General features: G+C 40.4%; 2 protein-coding genes across 2 annotated transcripts; both read right to left on the bottom strand.

Annotated features, from left to right (window-relative positions):
- Nucleotides 1-154: 154 nt before the first annotated feature.
- cirop (ciliated left-right organizer metallopeptidase) lies at nucleotides 155-4,945 on the bottom strand. Its single transcript, XM_028563666.1, has 12 exons — nucleotides 4,559-4,945; nucleotides 3,623-3,772; nucleotides 3,367-3,492; nucleotides 3,090-3,174; nucleotides 2,281-2,426; nucleotides 2,018-2,201; nucleotides 1,778-1,847; nucleotides 1,564-1,660; nucleotides 1,157-1,255; nucleotides 934-1,062; nucleotides 439-548; nucleotides 155-353 (listed from the first exon to the last, which is right to left on the bottom strand). Exons 1-12 carry the CDS (start codon nucleotides 4,943-4,945, stop codon nucleotides 155-157), a joined length of 1,782 nt encoding a protein of 593 aa, XP_028419467.1.
- A 1,167-nt stretch (nucleotides 4,946-6,112) lies between these two features.
- Nucleotides 6,113-15,403, bottom strand: lrp10 (low density lipoprotein receptor-related protein 10). The gene is made up of 10 exons (XM_028564738.1): nucleotides 15,338-15,403; nucleotides 13,979-14,149; nucleotides 13,768-13,800; nucleotides 13,260-13,404; nucleotides 12,525-12,718; nucleotides 11,753-12,333; nucleotides 11,184-11,620; nucleotides 9,918-10,112; nucleotides 9,149-9,278; nucleotides 6,113-8,049 (listed from the first exon to the last, which is right to left on the bottom strand). The coding sequence occupies exons 2-10, from the start codon at nucleotides 14,025-14,027 to the stop codon at nucleotides 7,426-7,428; spliced, it is 2,388 nt and encodes a 795-aa protein (XP_028420539.1). The 5' UTR covers nucleotides 14,028-14,149; nucleotides 15,338-15,403; the 3' UTR covers nucleotides 6,113-7,425.
- Nucleotides 15,404-17,255: the final 1,852 nt, after the last annotated feature.

The raw sequence follows: 17,255 nt of genomic DNA, 5'->3' as shown, positions 1-17,255 counted from the left end.
GCTAAATTCAAAATAAAATCTACAATTTTTTTGTATGATTTATTTCTCTTTCACATTAAAATGATCATTTAGCCTGAAAAAAGAAACAAGCCATCAAAATCAAAGATTCTTTAACAGTGAAAGTTTGTATTGAAGTTTTACAAGGTAGTGTTTGCTACAGATCAGTGTGATTCTCCGGGGCAGTGTGGATCCGGACCTTGCAGGAGCAACATTTCCTGAGAGACAGCAGAGCTGCAGCCAGGAGACACACAGCAGCAGTGACGCCGAGCACCGGGGCCACAGGGAGCTCTGCAGGGAGTCTTAGGGGCCACCAGCTCCAGGTCTGGACTGCAGTTAAAGTCTCATATGGATCACTGACCGAAAGGCAATAAAGTAAGGTCAGTATGAGTTACAGGTTACTATAAATCAAGAGGGTTGCATGTTTAAAGTGGTACTTGCCTTGAGATAGAAGCATGAAATGTATTGAGAACATCTGAAGGGGGGGTAATGTCAGCGTACACACATAACCTCCTGTCAGGGCAGTGAACTAAACCCTGGTATCCTTTTATCTGACGGTTAAAAATGGCAAAGACAGAATAGATAATATGATTTAAATTCAAATAAGAACTGGGTATCTGTTTGATGCTGCATGTAGCATTTTCAAACATCAGTATATCATTGTCACATCAGTTGTTATAAATTATTAAAGAGCTTGTTTTTAAAGCACACTGAATCTTCTCTATCTAAAACGTAGTATTTCAGTCAACAAGCCACATTTTAGTAGTCGGTACTTTACTTTCCCTATGTGAGTATTCAGTGTTTTCTTCCAGTAATTTGTTTGCTAAAAGGAAGGTATACTTTCAAATACCTCACACTGGTGGTATGTATGAACAGTACCTCTCAAAAACTTTACTGATTGATACTGCAGTTACATAAGTTGTTGTGTCATGTTACCTGAATATTATCCCCTACTGGACAGTCCATCCATTCAGAGCCAGACACCTGGATTTGGTACCGGTTCAGGCCAGTACACCTGTGTCTATAGCAACGTCCCACCACAGAGCTGCTTAGCTCCATTTGCTTCTAAAAGAAAGACAAGTGGAGAATGAGAACTTAATGTTAAACAAAAGGAAAAACACAGGTGGCATTATTCACACACATGCACACACAAACTCACCTGTCTGGTCAGACTGGAGAAGAAGCAGCGGCTTTGAACACCAAAGATCTCCCCGCTCCAGTCTTCGTCTCTGCCATTTTTCTCTATCCAACATTCACTCTGAAGAACGAGAGAAGAAAAAAGTAAAAAGGTGATAATGTGGTGTAATGTGCAATGGCAACAAGGTGCCACATATTACAATGGAAGGCACAAGAAATAGAATTTATTCCATATTCCTGCTTTACAGAACTGGAAAATTGAAAAGTCCAGTGTAGAGCAAGGATGTAAAGAATGTATATCATTTTTGACATTTTGAGTTTCGTCAATGCAAAGTCAAAAAAAGAAATTTATTTTATTCTATAATCTGAAGGATATTGTTTAGTGAACAGGATTTTAAGGAAAATCACATGAGCGGTAATAAAACATACTCCATTCTTGAGGGGTTTATACACTCGACATCCCTCCAGATGTTGATCAGTCTGGCACTCCCCCTTGTGGAGGTGAAGATAATGACACCCAAATCCACTGAGAAGAGAGAATACTGCAAACATGAGTGCTGGAAATGTAGGATGAAGAGAAAAAGTGACCCACATTCTATCTTAAAAGACATATGTTGTTGTGTAGAATATGTTATAAATCTACCTGCCGGTGCAGAAAAAAGATGAAGACTTGTTCCGACAGGTTGACAAGGAACCAAACGTAGCTCCTTCACCTATTAAAAAAAACATATTCAACTTATCTTATCAGGCTGATTTAATTAAATTGCAACTGTAGCTGGTGTGTGTCTACATTCTTGTAATTGCTTTGTTCTTTTATGATAATGATCATGCCGATTTTACATGCATTTATATGTTTAGATTTAATATCTCCATCTTTCCTCACCATCTCCCCAGACTAGACTCTGTGCCTGGTTCAGGTCAACAGTGTACCAGCCTGTATCCTGTAATGCAGCCAAGGTGACCGGGTCGATCCGGACTGTGGTCGAGTCCCCCAGCACCGGTGCCATGATGGAGCCCTGCAGGACCCGGGACTCCCAGTGAGAGGACACTCTGCCTGGAGCAACATCCTGAAGAAAGAAAGAGTAAAACATTTAAACAGAGCGCATGATGAATCTGAAAAAGGGTTACGTTGGAGCTGCTCAGTACCAGGTTCTCTAGCGGCCCCCCTAGCTCAGGGTCAGTGGATGCCAGGTGCTTCTGCAAGGCGGAAATGAGGGATGGGGTGTAAATCCTCATCTGGCCCGATCCATCAGAGTGACTCACTTTGCCTCGAGGAGAACAGCCAGCACCCACTGCAGAACAACTCATAGAAAAACACATTAGAAGAACCATTTTCTAACCAGTGCATATGATCTTTAATGTGTAGTAGACTCAATGCATCCTTATTTTAGTCAAGATATTACATAGGATTTGGTTGTTGTGTATTTCTTTTTTTCTACTTTTATTTCCCAGATTGTATTTAATTGTTGGGCTGTAATGTTTTAATCTATATTTAAGCTTAAATTGCATCTCTATGATGTAACTTGTTTTCTATTTGCAACATTTTTGTCTCTCTTACTTTTGTTTAGTTATCCAGGCCTTCCACTGTTGCGAAAGAGATTATTGATCTCAAAGTATAAAAGTAAAATAAAAGTAAGTTAATAAGTAATTAAGTAAATTAAAACCAGGGTCGTATTCTGTGCAAAATGTAAAGCCGCTTGAGCCAAACTTGTGATTTGTGATACTGGGCTATATAAATAAAAGTGATTTGACGTGGCAAATGTTTTTTTCTTCTTCTAATAAACACACAAGCCACAGGTAGATTCAGCTGTCCCAGAATCATTTCACACTTTTTCACATTTGGCAAAATTACACAATGACACTAACAACATGACAAATGAGCCAATTACACGCTACCATATAGTAATGTAATACCACGTACAGTGACATAGAAATATCAAAATGTGTTTAAAAACCTTGAGATTTGGATGAACAGTCTCTCCAGGTGTGGAAGAGCTCTTTAGAGAAACCAAGTGCATGAAACAGCTCATGGATGATAGTCTGGAAAACAGAAGAGCACACAGCCTCATTATGACCCATCTTTTTCATCCTGCGGCTGCTTGTCAGAGACAACACTTCCTACAGTGCCATTATTTGTTTTATTTGGGGTCATCTGTCATTTTTAAGACACATTTTAAACATTTTATAAAACTGCCTGTAAAAAGAATAAGTCAAAAATAATATTAATCGTACCTGTACAATGGCCTGGTGGCTGTATGTGGCTCCTGTCAGACTGTCCCTGCAGATGACGACCACCCCGGCCACAGGTCGTCCATGAGTGTCCGTCTGACAGTGGACAGCGTAGGCCAACACGTTAGGCTGAGAGGTGAAGAGGACACATAGAGGGTAGTATGAGGAAAGTAACAGCAGTGAAAATATTTAACATACAACACTTCTTAGATATGTTTGAATATAAAAGATGTGAATGTTTTCAGAGGGTCTTCTTCACCTCTGCCCTGCACTTGTCAGTGGCCTGCGTGTGGAGGTACAGCAGGAAGTCAGTGTCAGGGAGTCCAGCCCCTTCAGGACGGAGCTCAGTCCTGCGAGGTGAATCAGCCTCAGCGTAAATATCACATCCAGCCAGATGATCATCTGGGATCTGTTGAGAACGGGACAGCAAACAATGCTCGACATATTTGGTACTGGATTTTAAGTACAGGTAAATGCTGTATAAGTTTACCACAGGAATACAGTAAAAAAATGATTTAGACTGCTACTTGCCATCACATCTAGACAGGTCTCAGTTCTGTAGTTGTTGTTGGCTCGACCACACCTGAATAAAGAAAACTGTAGCTTTTTAAATTCATGTTTTATTCATTCATGTCTCCTTTATTTAAAAGTGCCTAGTGAAAGGGGAAAATATGGGTGATCAAATACAAACCTACTATACATTCTCAATGTCTTTCAGCAAAATGTTTAGTGCTGATATTCACTTCATCTCGTTTTCTTTGATTCTGGTGATTTTCATGTTGTAGCACAAAATTATATTTACATGATTTTCTATAATCTAAGAAAGTTGTATAACTGATTTGTAAAAAAGAAGTTCAGTTTCTTTGGATAAACTGTATCATCATGAAACTAAATTTCACAAACCTGTTATAAGTGATCATTGTAAAGATGATAATCTTAAAGATAGAGCAGCTTCACAAATGGCCAAGCATACACACCTGTTGTAGTTAGCAGAACTTGAATTCCTCCAGATAAACTTGCAGTATTTATTGATGGCTCTGCTGAGCAGCAACGGACCCGATACTCTGTTCACTATGGGAACAGTTTATGATAGTACATGTTAGCCTGTGTGTGTGTGTGTGTGTGTGTGTGTGTGTGTGTGTGTGTGTGTGTGTGTCTGTGTGTGACCTGATAGTAAAGAAGACACCATCCTCACAGCCTCCTCCACCGCTGCTTCCAGCCTCTCTTTCTCAGCCTCTGATAGGTCATTGCTCTCTGTGGGAATCCAGGTCTGGATCCTGATTGGCTGTGGAGCGGCAGTAGTGGGCAGGGCCATCTTTCTCAGGCTTCTCCTCTGTGTCTGGCCACGCAGAGATGATGCCCTCTGTCCTGGACGATTGGTTTGTTGGCCAGAGGTTCTGGCCTGGTCTCCAAGTCTGGGCTCGTTGGGTGGGCTGTCTGGGTAGATGGGTGCAGCTCGGACCACCCTGGCCTGAGCCTGAATCTCGTCAAAGATGCACTTCTGCAGGGCTCCAGGGAACTCAACCACCACCATTACCACCAACATCCCCACCCAGAGTCTCTGGGATGGAGGTAAAACCATAATTATAGCGGAGACCTATTTCAGGGTCACACAAGGATGATGAGTTGTTGTTAGACATTTTGGATGAGGAGTTTTGCTAAGCTGCATAATATGTTCAATCAAAGCCACTTCATCCTTCTTGGTCATAAATAAATGCATTTTATTTTGTAAAGTAGCCTATTTGGATAGATCGTAGCAAATGCTGAGGACAATGAGGTCACGTCATGTGTGGTTTTTATTCTGGGAATGGGGGTTTAGTGACCTGGAAGAACTGTATAGCAGTAGTGTGGAGAAAGTATTTAGACCTTCAAGTTGGCAAATAAAACTCATAATATAAATATGAGTTTGGGTGAACCTGGACTCAGTCACAACTACAGTATTTCTACAATTTTGGCCAAAACTTTGCTTATGTCTTGTGAGTAATGTTAAACCATTAATGCAAAGATGACTTTCCCCAACTCAACAGAGAATATCAAACTAAATGCAGAACATGTAAAATGCTACTTTTATTTGTCCCTAAACATAAATCAAGAGGTAAGTGCCAACACCAAAGGCACAGAACATCGGTCTGTTTAGCTAACTGATTTAACAGCCTAGGCCTATTGTATATCACATTTTTAAGCACTAGTCAAAATGGTACAGTTATGTCTAATTATATACATACATACATACTGGACTCAAAGTAAGATGCTTGAATTCTACACATATAGAAATATAAAAATACATTTTCCATTGTCCAAATCAAAAGGTTATATGTGCAGCTCTTGGCCTGTGAGTTAAAACTTTAAATGGCTTTCTCAGGAATAAGCCCATGTGTCTGCTAGAGCAGCTGTTGAATATAAACTGGATGTCAGCTCTAACAATCTCTTTCCTGAAACATTAATCAATAAGTCAAAAGTATTCATTATAATTACCTTGCCATGACCACGTAGTCTCATTGCTCAATGGCAAACAGCTTCATTTTCTCTGCATTCGCCTTTTATTCTGCACACCGGAGAGATGATCTGAACTTCTGCCTTTCTTTGAGAACAACCTCTGAAGAGCTCTCTCTGGAGTCTGAATCTCCGTGATACTTTTGAATACAAAGCACAATGCAACGACTCTGTCATCTCTGTTACTGAGGTGTCAGGTGGTTTCGCTCACCTCACCCTTAAAACACACATACACATAAAACAGAATACCCAACACTTAAAAGTGCAAATTGTTTAATCTCAGCCACGTTTACTTATATACAGTGAAGTTGACCCTAATAAACCATAAAATCACTTTCTCTCTTATTTACCTCATTACATTGCAAATTTCAAACTTCTGTCTACTCCACATTGACCCTAATACATTCAACAAAGCAAAACTGAACTGAAGAGAAAAGAAAAAGAAAAGCAACTCTGAAATAAAAACACCATAAAATGTACAATAATACAAATGGCACACCACAAGTCTGTTGTGTCAAAACGCAGCAGAATCGAATTGATTCCCCTCAAGGGTTGAAGATTCAAGTTGAGGTTATTTTGTGAATTTAGGGCCCCTTTCATCACTAGGGCGCCTCATCTTCCTGTGCACACTACACAGATACACAACCTAAAATCAGGCACCAAAGAGATTGTCTTTTGACACATTTGCTTTTGTAGATTACATACATTCACTTGGAAAATGTACACTGTGTACTCAAAACACACAGTTATGTTGCAACCAGTGTGCAATAAAATAGGGGTCCCAATAAGTTATTGCCAGCTTGCAGAGTACATGCGTTTTTTTCACCTTTTAATAAAGCTACTGATGTGTCGATGCGTGCTATGATGTGAGAAAACATGTGCCTCTGTGTGTTCTGGTGTGCAGTGTGTATTTCAGGAACCATCTACGGGAAACTCCTCAAAAGGCACTTAAATAGGTGAAAATATGTTTTTTTTTTAAATTATCTGTGATATAATTATCACAGATAATATAACTGGCTCGAGACTGGATGCAAGTGGCAGAAGTATGTGGAGATAATCCACATCTGCAAACAAACTCCACTGTCAATATAAGACTAAAATGCAAATGCATACACACAGTTGCAGTCATTCAAACACAATATTTTCCATCAAGTTATCTAAAAATCTAATCTTTTAGCCTCAGTTTCTGGATAGGGAAGATTCTTCTGTGCAAAAGTTTACCTTTGATGTGCAGCCTAGCATTAGGTAAGTGTACATCCAATACTCACCTACACCTAGTTTCAAACATACAACAGCCATGTTTTTCGTCTAAAACTTAAACTTTCTTAAGGAGGTCTTTTAAAAAAAAAAAAAAAAAAAAAAAAAAAAAAGGTCAAACATTTAATTCCATATGTCAACATATCCCACTCAAAGCAATTTCAAAAGGCCCCAGACTTGCACAGTGCGGGTGAGTCTTGCCGTGGGCCACTCCTGTGCTTTAGTTCAAACAAATGTGGAAAGACTGGGTTTCAGTTGTGAGTAAAGGAGATAAAGGAGGGGTGTGGGATACTGTGTTGGTGAGGAAGCCATTCAGGTGAGCATGGGCACGTCATCCTCTGAAGTGGTATCTTCAGACAGGGGGATAAGCAGTACCTCGTCATCTGAAGAGGAAGAGGAGGATGAGAAAGAAGGAGAGGCGGAGAGGGGCATGGAGTTGGTGGAGGAGGAAGATGGCGAGGCTCTGAAGAGGGAGATACTCAGGCCCAGCGTGTGGAAGATGGAGGCCAGAGAGGGGCTGCTCGGGGGGACAGGGACAGGAGGAGTGTGGGGAGAGACGGGGCTTGGAGCCGGGGGAGCGTAAGGAGGTGGAGGTGGGGGCAATAGAGGAAGCGGTGCATCCTGCTGCTGCTGCTGCTCTGACTGCGCCAACAAGCCAAGTTTCTGACGCACCGGCTGGTTGACCGCCTCCACAGCCGACGAGGAGCTGGTGGGAGTGGAGTGAGCTGGTTCCTGGCCAGAGGGAGCAGCGTCTGACTGCTGTTGGTTGGAGCTGGACGCCTGACTCGGCCTAGACGGAGGTCTGGGGATTAGACCCCACCTCCTCATGCGGCGAACAGCCCGGCGGATGAATCGGGGCCTGCGTCTGCGGTGTGGGGAGGTGGCAGCGTCCTGACGGAGGAGCTGGAGGATTCCCCTCAGAGAAAGTGACGAGGTCTGACAAGGAGGAAGGTGTGAAGAAATGGAGTGGAAAAGAGCAAAATCAGTTTAAAAAAGAAAAAAAAGAAAAAAACTTCTACAACTCTTGCTCTATATCCTTAAAATGGTATACGATCATTTGAAATACTAAACATGGTATTCACAAGTCTTTTAGAAAACAAGTAGATAGCCTGGCGAAATCCCATCAGAGCTGGCTTTGTTTTATGCACTTAATTCCTCCACCTCCATTACCTCAGCTGTCCTCACCAACTAATAATAGAGCACCTCAGTGTGAACCTGAATGGTAACAGCACATTAGCTCACAGCCTGCTGGGGATTAATATGGATGCTGAAGTGGAGGGCATGTCTTAAAGACAGCTAAAACCAGGGCTACTAGATTACAGTGTGCTCTGTGTAGCTGAAGTCTCGAGGGATGAGACATGGTTTTTTTTAAACACTCACACCTTCTCTCAAACTTTAACTTCAAGTTAAGCGTTTGAATCCCACAATAGTAGGATTTTTATGGTACTGTTAGGTGCCATAAATAAGTCTGTCGGTGTCCTGCGCCAGGGTTAAAAACTGGACACTGAGGTTAAGATGACAGACAAATGGTATTCATATCAGGAAATATCCCAATACCTGAAATTGCGTATCAGCCGCTACTGAGTACCGATCCAATACCAGTGTGTCATATATTTTATTATGTTTTAACAACTGTATACTACTATCCCTGTATGGATGCGATATTATTTCTATCTTTGTTGTCGGTCTGGCTCAGGTTAAACTCTTTGTGAAACATGAACAAACACAAACAATGAATGCCCCAGAACTTTCTTTTATTATCCAGTTTGACAGTCAGTTATAATGGAAAAAGAACATATATAAACTACTTTAACGTAGATTTTCTTTAGGGCTTTATTACGTGATATCGGATCGGTGCATAAACTCCAGTACTTCCCAATACCAGCGTTTTAGGCAGTATCGGAGCTGATACATATACTGGTATCGGACCATCCATCCATCCATCCATCCATCCATCCATCTATCTATCTATATCTCACACAACAACAATGTGCATCCCTGCAGTTCTAGTTTGTGTGGTGCTCTTTCCTCTCACCTCATTGGGGTTTTCTGTGGGGAAGTCCTCCACTGGGGGGATGATACCCTGTGCAATCAGCTGACCGTAGGAGGGAGGAGCCTGCTGCTGGATCAGCTCCGCTTCCTGGCGGCTGATTGGCGCAAACAAGCTGCCAGACACAAACGGACAAATTAAGATGCATTCACGGACACACGGACACACACACACGGACACACACACACAGACACACACACACGGACACACACACACACACACACACACACACACACAGACACACACACACAGACACACACACACACACACACTTTTGTTGAGAAGCCCTTGAAAGATGTATATACAGAATACAGTCATGATACATGTATTTATCTTTTATATCTACCTTTTACATTACCAACAACATCTCACACCACACATTGTTTTTGTTATAGGATAGTTTTCACTTCATAAAGTTGCTGTACTTAGTTAAAATGTTTCGTTTTCAAAAGAGAACACACAACATAACCTACTTTGGCTGGGACAAATTGCAGGTGGGAAGCTGACCGTTTACAAATAAAGAGTGGAGTATGGACTGTACTGGCTGTGTTGTTGTGAGATATTCTGGTACGTGTACGTCACAAGAAATCCCTACTATGCTGCTCCAAAGAAGCAAAATTATATTCCAAAAGCCTGGAAGTCTAGAAAGCAAAAAGTTTTGCTAACAAAAATTAAAAAAAAAAAAAAAAAAAAAAGAAAAAAAAAAATATATAAAAAAATACGTTACAGCATAACTGGACATCAAAACAGTTACCTGTACTCCCTGGTCCTGAGCGAGTACAGTTTACAGGTGCAGCCCATGGCAATAACTAGCAGAAGCCCACAGACAAGGCTGCCCACTGTTGCCGCGGTGATGACCTTGCGCGGCAGGGTGACCGTGCAGTTGAGCTCGTCTGTTCCGTCCTTACAGTCCACCTGGCCGTCACAGCGCCAGCTCTCAAACACACACCTGCAGACGGGACAACGGGCCGCTTGTGTGTTAGTGTCCAGGAATAACTCAAGTGAGAGATTCAGTTTCACATGAAGTTGCATTCTGAGCCGTGTGTTATGAAGCATTATAATAAACCACATGATTGTAAACCAGCCTAAACGCTCATGATTAGATATTGAAATTAATAATTTTATAGGCTAATGTAAGAGTTGAAACAATATGTTGTATCCTATACAATGTGTAAATCAAACGTTGGAATTTATTCAAATATTGTTTATCATTGCAGTGTTGTGGCTCTTGAAGGGAGATGGTGTCTCTTTAAATGGGTCATATAAAAGTCCCTAATTTTATAGTTATACATTTATTATGCTGAATCAAACAATACACCAAAAATGGAATGATAAGGTATATTGTCAGTGCTTATTTTTGGAAGAATTGCAACACCTGAACAAGCTGAATATGCGGTGAAGTGCACTGTTTTTTTTTTGTTTTTTTTAAATTATAACACCCCAAGATAATGTTCATTTTACTAAATTCAACACAAACCTTAACCCACAAAATACACAGAATTTAAGCCATCCGACACTCGTATGGTCACATTTCTGCCCGCACCCTCTGACTCACACACTTGCGTTATAACCAAGACACACCTAGCATTGATACTTAACTAACCTGACCACCAGACACAAATCATTTAAGCTCATTTGGCAAAACAATCTATATAAAAACAAAACAATAGCAGCTAAACAGCCACTAAATGGACCTTGACGAGAGACCGCTTTGCTTTGTCAGCTGCTGCTTCCAACATTAAGCCTCAATCATTAACTTTTAAGCTGAATTGGATGAGAAGTCTTAGTGGTTTGAAAGTCTGAACATTGACAGTTCAAAAACAAGTGAGCAAACTCGATCTGCTGATGAAGACTGTGTGATACGATCCAAAACTCTAGAACAGCTTCTAATGGACTTTGAGTTGAGATTGTTTTGTCAACTGTTGTTCCCAAGGTCAAGAAAAGAACAAAAATGAGACAGCTGTCCTGTCTGAGCCAGAGAGATATAAAAAGGTTTTCAGTCTCTCACACACACACTAACCTGTCGCTGTCACAATGAAAGGTGCCTGGCTGACACACGGTGCAGTCCCTCTCGTCGCTGCCATCGGCACAGTACAGCTGGTAGTTGCATCTCTCTGTCACTGGGTAGCACACCGGTCTGCCAGCAAAGTGACTGGATGCCACCGCTTTCTGCCCCGCCACTCCGCAGGCAAACTGGTTCGGACTGCAGCCCCTGCAACCCTCCTCGTCCTTCCCCGTTTCGGGACAATCCCATTTCCCGTCGCAGCGTTGCTCCTGGGTAAAGCAGCCTCCCGCTGCTCCTCCACACCGGCCCTCCCAAGGGGGGCAGTAGGTCCCGACATGGAACGTTGCGTTAAAGCCGCTCCCCTCCGAACCAGGAAGGGTCTCGTATGTCATTGACAGCAGGCCAGTATGGGATTCAACTTGGACTGATTTGTAATTAGAGACGCTGGTGATCTGTCAAGATGCAGAAAGGGCACTTCATGTTACCAAAAGCTCTTTTAACATAACGTTTTTAAAAATAGTTATTATGTAAACTAAACAAATAAATACATGTTTAGATACATTATCTTAGTTAAAGAAACTCACAATTTTAATAACTTCTCCTTTGCCTTGCTCTCTGTTGTACACAGTGAGTCTATCCCCGGGTCCCAGCACCAGCTGCTGCAGGTCTAGCCTCAGTGGCCTCGAGTCCTGAGGGTCCAGAGTCCAGACACAGAACAGCGCGGGGCCCCGGATGGCTGGAGGGGAGAAGGTCCCATAGAAGGTCTGGAGGAGCCCTCCGCAGGGCCACTCAATGGGAGTGGGCGTCACAACGAGCTCCCTGTGAATCGGAGGCTGCTCTCGATCCACAAGGGCTTCCTCCTCGTCCCCGTCCTTCTGCAGCGGCCACAGATCAGCCTCTGAATCTGCACCATAATGTCTATCTGGGTCCCAATATGGGTTCTTCTCTGTGTACGTTTCTGCTTTGTCCTCCTCCCCTTGCTGTGTGCTGCCGTACTTTGGGCGTTCTGTGGTCTCCACTTCTGCATCACAGCCCTGTTCATCGGTGCCGAGGCCAGCACCTTCCCCAAGACACTCCACCTGGCCATTACAGCGCCAAGAGAGAGGAAGGCAGCGACCCCCCAGACACTCAAAGGATGTTACTGGGCATTCACCAGAGTCGGGACCTGTAGAAAAAGAAGGGATAAAAGATATGAAGAGAGGAATTAAATTTTGACAAGAACTGGAACTTGCAAAAAAAATGCAAAGCTATTTCCAAAACTACAATATTCTATGTGATACACCTTGATTCTTTCCTTGACAAGGTGGATGAAGACAGCACAAATAACAAAATGAAAATAACACCATGCTATCATACCTCTGGCGTAGTTCAACAGAAAAGACGACACAGGGAACAGATGCGGAAGGAAGTGGTGCATCACTGTAATATTTCCCCCTGGGAACTCCATTGGTTGCGGCAACTTGGAGCCACAAAGGACAAGCGGCTCGCCGCCAGCTGATGAATTTATAGACACCCATTCCTTCCTACACCGTACTGAAAACTGTGAAAAGCTAAGAAAAGGATTTAGAGTAGAATTAGTGAACAACCTTTCTTACATAAAAATACCAGCGAAGAGGCAGCATTTCTGCAACAAAACAAGTAAGACAAAATACGATCACCATTCGCCACACAACACTAGTTATTCCTTTAATCGCGTAAAGGTGTATTAGCACATGCTGCAAATCATCAAATGGCAATATTGGACGTTTACATGATTTCTTTTGAAAATTTTGATTTTGGTATTAAAATTTCTTCATCTGTCAGATATTTATTTTGCTGGATTATCCACAAACATCTTCTCAATTGGTTTTTATTAATACTGCCCACTACTAGGCCATTCATAAATGACATCCCAACCACAGAAACATGATCGGGCAAGATCAGGGTCCCTAATATTTTCTATGTAGTAAAGATATTCAATACTTTGCACGGCACATATCATTGTCATATTTACAATGAATTCAGTCAGTTGAGTGTATCATTATCACAGATGACATTTGATTTACAGCAAATAATTGTATCTGGTATTTTAAATTCCCTCAGTGCTTTTACCTGAGAACGATAGGTTCTCCTTCCGAGCCCTCGATGATCCAGCAGTCATAGGTAGAGCCAAAGCGGTAGGACCAGCTGTGGTAAGCAGAACTTGCGATCTCTCCCACTTTACTGTCTAAGACTTGGAGGGAATGCCCACAGCGGGCTGAGGGACAGCAAGACAGAAGAGCAAAGGTTAAGAAGCCACATTTTTTTCACAGTTCTTCTTTTTGAAGCTGAAAGGGTTGGGGCATGGCATTAAACCTAGGAGGTGTTGAAGAAAATGTCAGCAACATGACTATTTTTGCTTAAACCTTAATTTCACTACACCAATTGAGCTTAATGTTATAACACTACAGTTTAAAATAAGTGCTTGGGGAAGATGTGTGGAACAATAACAATAAAGAAATACTGTTTAATATGATCTGCTCATGGTAGGTTAGAGAGAAGTATTTAACCAGAATGTGACACTGAAAACCTCTTCTTGGTCACAACATGAGATAAAGTGCTGACGAGTTTGTCTCCTTACCAGAGCAGAAGGCAGGCTTAAAACGGCTGCATGCTGCAGATAAATTGAGCGAAAACAGAATGAGTCAAGCAGGTGTTTAATCACCATGGCTGTCCAATCATAAATGTTGTGTGAACAAAGTGCAAACATAGCCTTTGCTTGATAGACATTTAAAGTAGGCACCTGAGATAGATACACAGTCAAACACACTGAACAGTGTGTACTCACTCACCTGTTATGGTGAAAACTAGGAGGGCACAGAGGTTGTAAGTGACGGTCATTGTGGTAATGCTTCTCCGCTAAAATGTTGGAAACTATATAAAAACTGAAGACTTTAAAAGGGTTAAAAAAAAAAAATGTCAGAGAAGCACCATTTTTGGAGGCTTGTTCAGGAAGACTTCATCTGTAAAGTGAAAGAAGAGAAGATGAATGAGAAGTGTGTTAATTTGGTTGTCAATCATTAAACAGCCTCATAAAGTTATTACTCTACTGCTGTGGCAACAAATTAGCCAGCCAACACATCAGAACAAGTTGATTAATTGATTGGTAGAAAATCATGTGTCAACATTATGATAAATGAATAATTTAAGTAGTTATTTCAACAACAAAAAAAAGCTTATCAAAATATTATTTGCTGCTTTATTAGTCTTGTATGATTGTAAATAGGTGTTAAACCATCGGTCAGACAAAACAAGCTATTGTTAAAAGTCCACTTGAATTTTGGAAGCTTGTGACAGGCAATTTCTACTATTTTTATGGACCAAATTATTATAGTATAAGCAGAAATTATACCGATAATGAAGATAACTGTTACTTTGTAGTTGCTAATGTCGATGATAAGTGTAAGTGTTCTTATCCTATTTAAATACAATTACCTTGACTGTTTATTCATTTATTAAACTTCCCATTTTGTGGCACTTGGTTTCAGCCTAAGTGCTCCTACTTTAAACATTTTAAAAGACATATTTATCTGACTGATTGAATCGAAACTATTTTACTCAAGGGCAATAGATCTGGCCACATAAAAAGTGAGTGAGCATTATACATTAATAACTGTTATATCCGGGCAGGAAAACAATACATGCCTCTTGACGTTATTTTGATCTTGAACACCGTGTACGCACACACCCACACACACACACTTCCTTCCCATAAGCTTCTCAACAATGACGCCTGAACGCTAGCATTTCAGAGACAAAATCCTCGCCACACAAATAGTTTCAAAGTATTTCTATTATTCCCATTAAAGTAAAACTATTAGGATATCGAGTACTTGTCAATAAATACATAATTTAGTCCCCTACAAGTTAAGATAATGTCCTGAGATAACGTTACGGGATAGTTTCGGTTTGGAGGAGGAGGGGGAAGCTGCTCGCCAGCTTTAATAGCTAACGTTAGCTTCCTGGCGAGCTAACTGCTAACTGACTTCTGTCTTCGTTTAGACACTTTTTCTAGGAGGCGACACCACAAGAACATGTTTCCAAGCAGGACACGGATGCTTTAAGTACCTAAATAAACCACAACATGTAGGTCAGAAAATGTAACAACCTAATAAAATGATTAAAAAAAGGAGTGGAACCGAGTACGTTACCATGTCTGTCGGCCTTTCTTGTTGATAAGTTCTGATCTACTTCCGTACATGTTAGCTCATGACAGGAGGGGCGGGGCTTAATTGCTTAGTTTATTTCCATTCATAAAACTTTACATTTTTGTTTACATTAACGTTTTACACTGAATCTTATCACAACAATGGACATTAATATGTCCCTATATAGCATATATGTATTCCTATAGGGCGGCTAATGTGTAAAAGGAGTTAGTGTGAAATGTTTCTTTTTTAACACAAGGTGTCAGTGTCGGTTTGTACAAATCAGTTAATACACATCAGTTAATTCACAAAAATGTGGTAGGGACCTCCAGAGCTATATAGTAACTAAATACCCTTTCTCAAATGTTGCACTTATTAATTTTGAAGTACGGTATTTTTATACAATATTTTTATGCTACTTTACACTTCTACCCTACCACATTTCAGCATTGGAAGAAAAAATATCCTGATCCTTTAAGACATGTTTTAGGACACACAAAACTACTATATGTAGTCTATGTTTGTATGTTTGTATGTATGTATGTATGTATGTATGTATGTATGTGAGACATTCTACCAGAAAGGTACATTTCCACTTCTAGAAATCGTTGAAGGAAAAAGTTTTTTTTTTTAAATCTGAACATTAAGCCATATGAAGAACATCTTAAGCTATGAAAAACACATATCATGCCATCTCAGCATGTTTTTATGCCTGAATAAAAGACATTTTTCACCCCCTAAAATGTCAGGCCCTGTCACAGACAAATTTCTAAATTTTAGAAAGGTTTCCTAATGACTTTTTTTTTAATACAAATATCATTTTCTTATTGATCACATGTCCCTGATTGTATCTGACATGGTTTTGTAACTCATATAAGAAATATGTGACTTTGTGGTTCATTTTAGTGGATCGTAAGCACAGAATAACCACCAGCTACTCATACGATTGTAAAAAATCTTCTTTTACATCCCAGATTTTTACAAATATGCAATAGTGGATATATACCCCTGCCTTCATGTACACATTTAAAGAGATTAATTCATGAATAATTTCTTAAATAGTCCATTTTTATATCATAATGTGATGTGTGACAGGACTGACCGTGACAGGACTGATGTGACGTGACAGGACTAACCGTGACGTGACAGGACTGAATTTATGGATTTTGTTGATGCAGGAAAATCTATGTTTTATGTTCTTTAATTAAGTTTTAGTAAGTAGTCCTATTTGGAATTATTATTATTTTAATGTTAATGTTATGAGACTAACATGGTCATGTTTAGCCAATATAATATAATATGATATATACAATACTGTCCCACAGGGCCGTGACCAGCCGTGACAGGGCCTGATGTGACGGGGCCTGACAGTCGGCCATTTTTACTGCCATTACTCAGCATGCTAGCTTCCTAGCATCAAAACTGTTAGCTTGTAAGCAAGGCATTTCAGTAACATTTTTAGACATGATTAAGTTTTCCAAAACTTTCATTATTTTCTAGGATATTTTAGTGTGACAGCGCATGACCCTTTAGCTTGTCTTCCCCAAAAAAACATGCAAAAACAAGCTTTAAATCATAAAAGTGATTGAGAAAAAGTGACCCTTTATCAGTGTCAGCATCAACTCAGTCAAATAATGTCACATCCTCTGAGTCATAACCTTAAAAGGCGTATTACACACTTTTTATGTCGTTTTTTTATGTAACGTGACAAGGCTGACCGAAAACATGGGGACAGTTGTAAAATACGATTTATTTGTAGAATTTATGTAACATTTAATGTTTTTTATCAATTAATGTGAATGATAACAACTTAAACTTTTAATGAATACTGATAGTTACTATTGTTAGGTAGTTCAAATTTGGCTGAGGACAGACCATTTTTCAGGATTTGTAATTTTCTAAAGTGTTTTTAATTAATAAT

This window comes from Perca flavescens, chromosome 19, assembly GCF_004354835.1.
Source record: "Perca flavescens isolate YP-PL-M2 chromosome 19, PFLA_1.0, whole genome shotgun sequence".
Taxonomy (NCBI): domain Eukaryota; kingdom Metazoa; phylum Chordata; class Actinopteri; order Perciformes; family Percidae; genus Perca; species Perca flavescens.
The sequence above is the reverse complement of the archived record's forward strand: the minus strand, read 5'-3'. Positions and strand labels throughout refer to the sequence as shown.

Coding starts and splice junctions, on each gene's coding strand:
- lrp10 (XM_028564738.1), bottom strand. CDS start 14,027: ATGACCGTCACTTACAACCTCTGTGCCCTCCTAGTTTTCACCATAACA. Junction 10,113..11,183: donor TTTCATTGTGACAGCGACAG/GTTAGTGTGTGT, acceptor TCCCGTCTGCAG/GTGTGTGTTTGAGAGCTGGC. Junction 9,279..9,917: donor CTCAGGACCAGGGAGTACAG/GTAACTGTTTTG, acceptor TGTGTCTGGCAG/CTTGTTTGCGCCAATCAGCC.
- cirop (XM_028563666.1), bottom strand. CDS start 4,945: ATGGTTTTACCTCCATCCCAGAGACTCTGGGTGGGGATGTTGGTGGTA. Junction 3,493..3,622: donor CTGACAAGTGCAGGGCAGAG/GTGAAGAAGACC, acceptor TTCACCTCTCAG/CCTAACGTGTTGGCCTACGC. Junction 1,848..2,017: donor GAGTCTAGTCTGGGGAGATG/GTGAGGAAAGAT, acceptor TTTTTTTAATAG/GTGAAGGAGCTACGTTTGGT.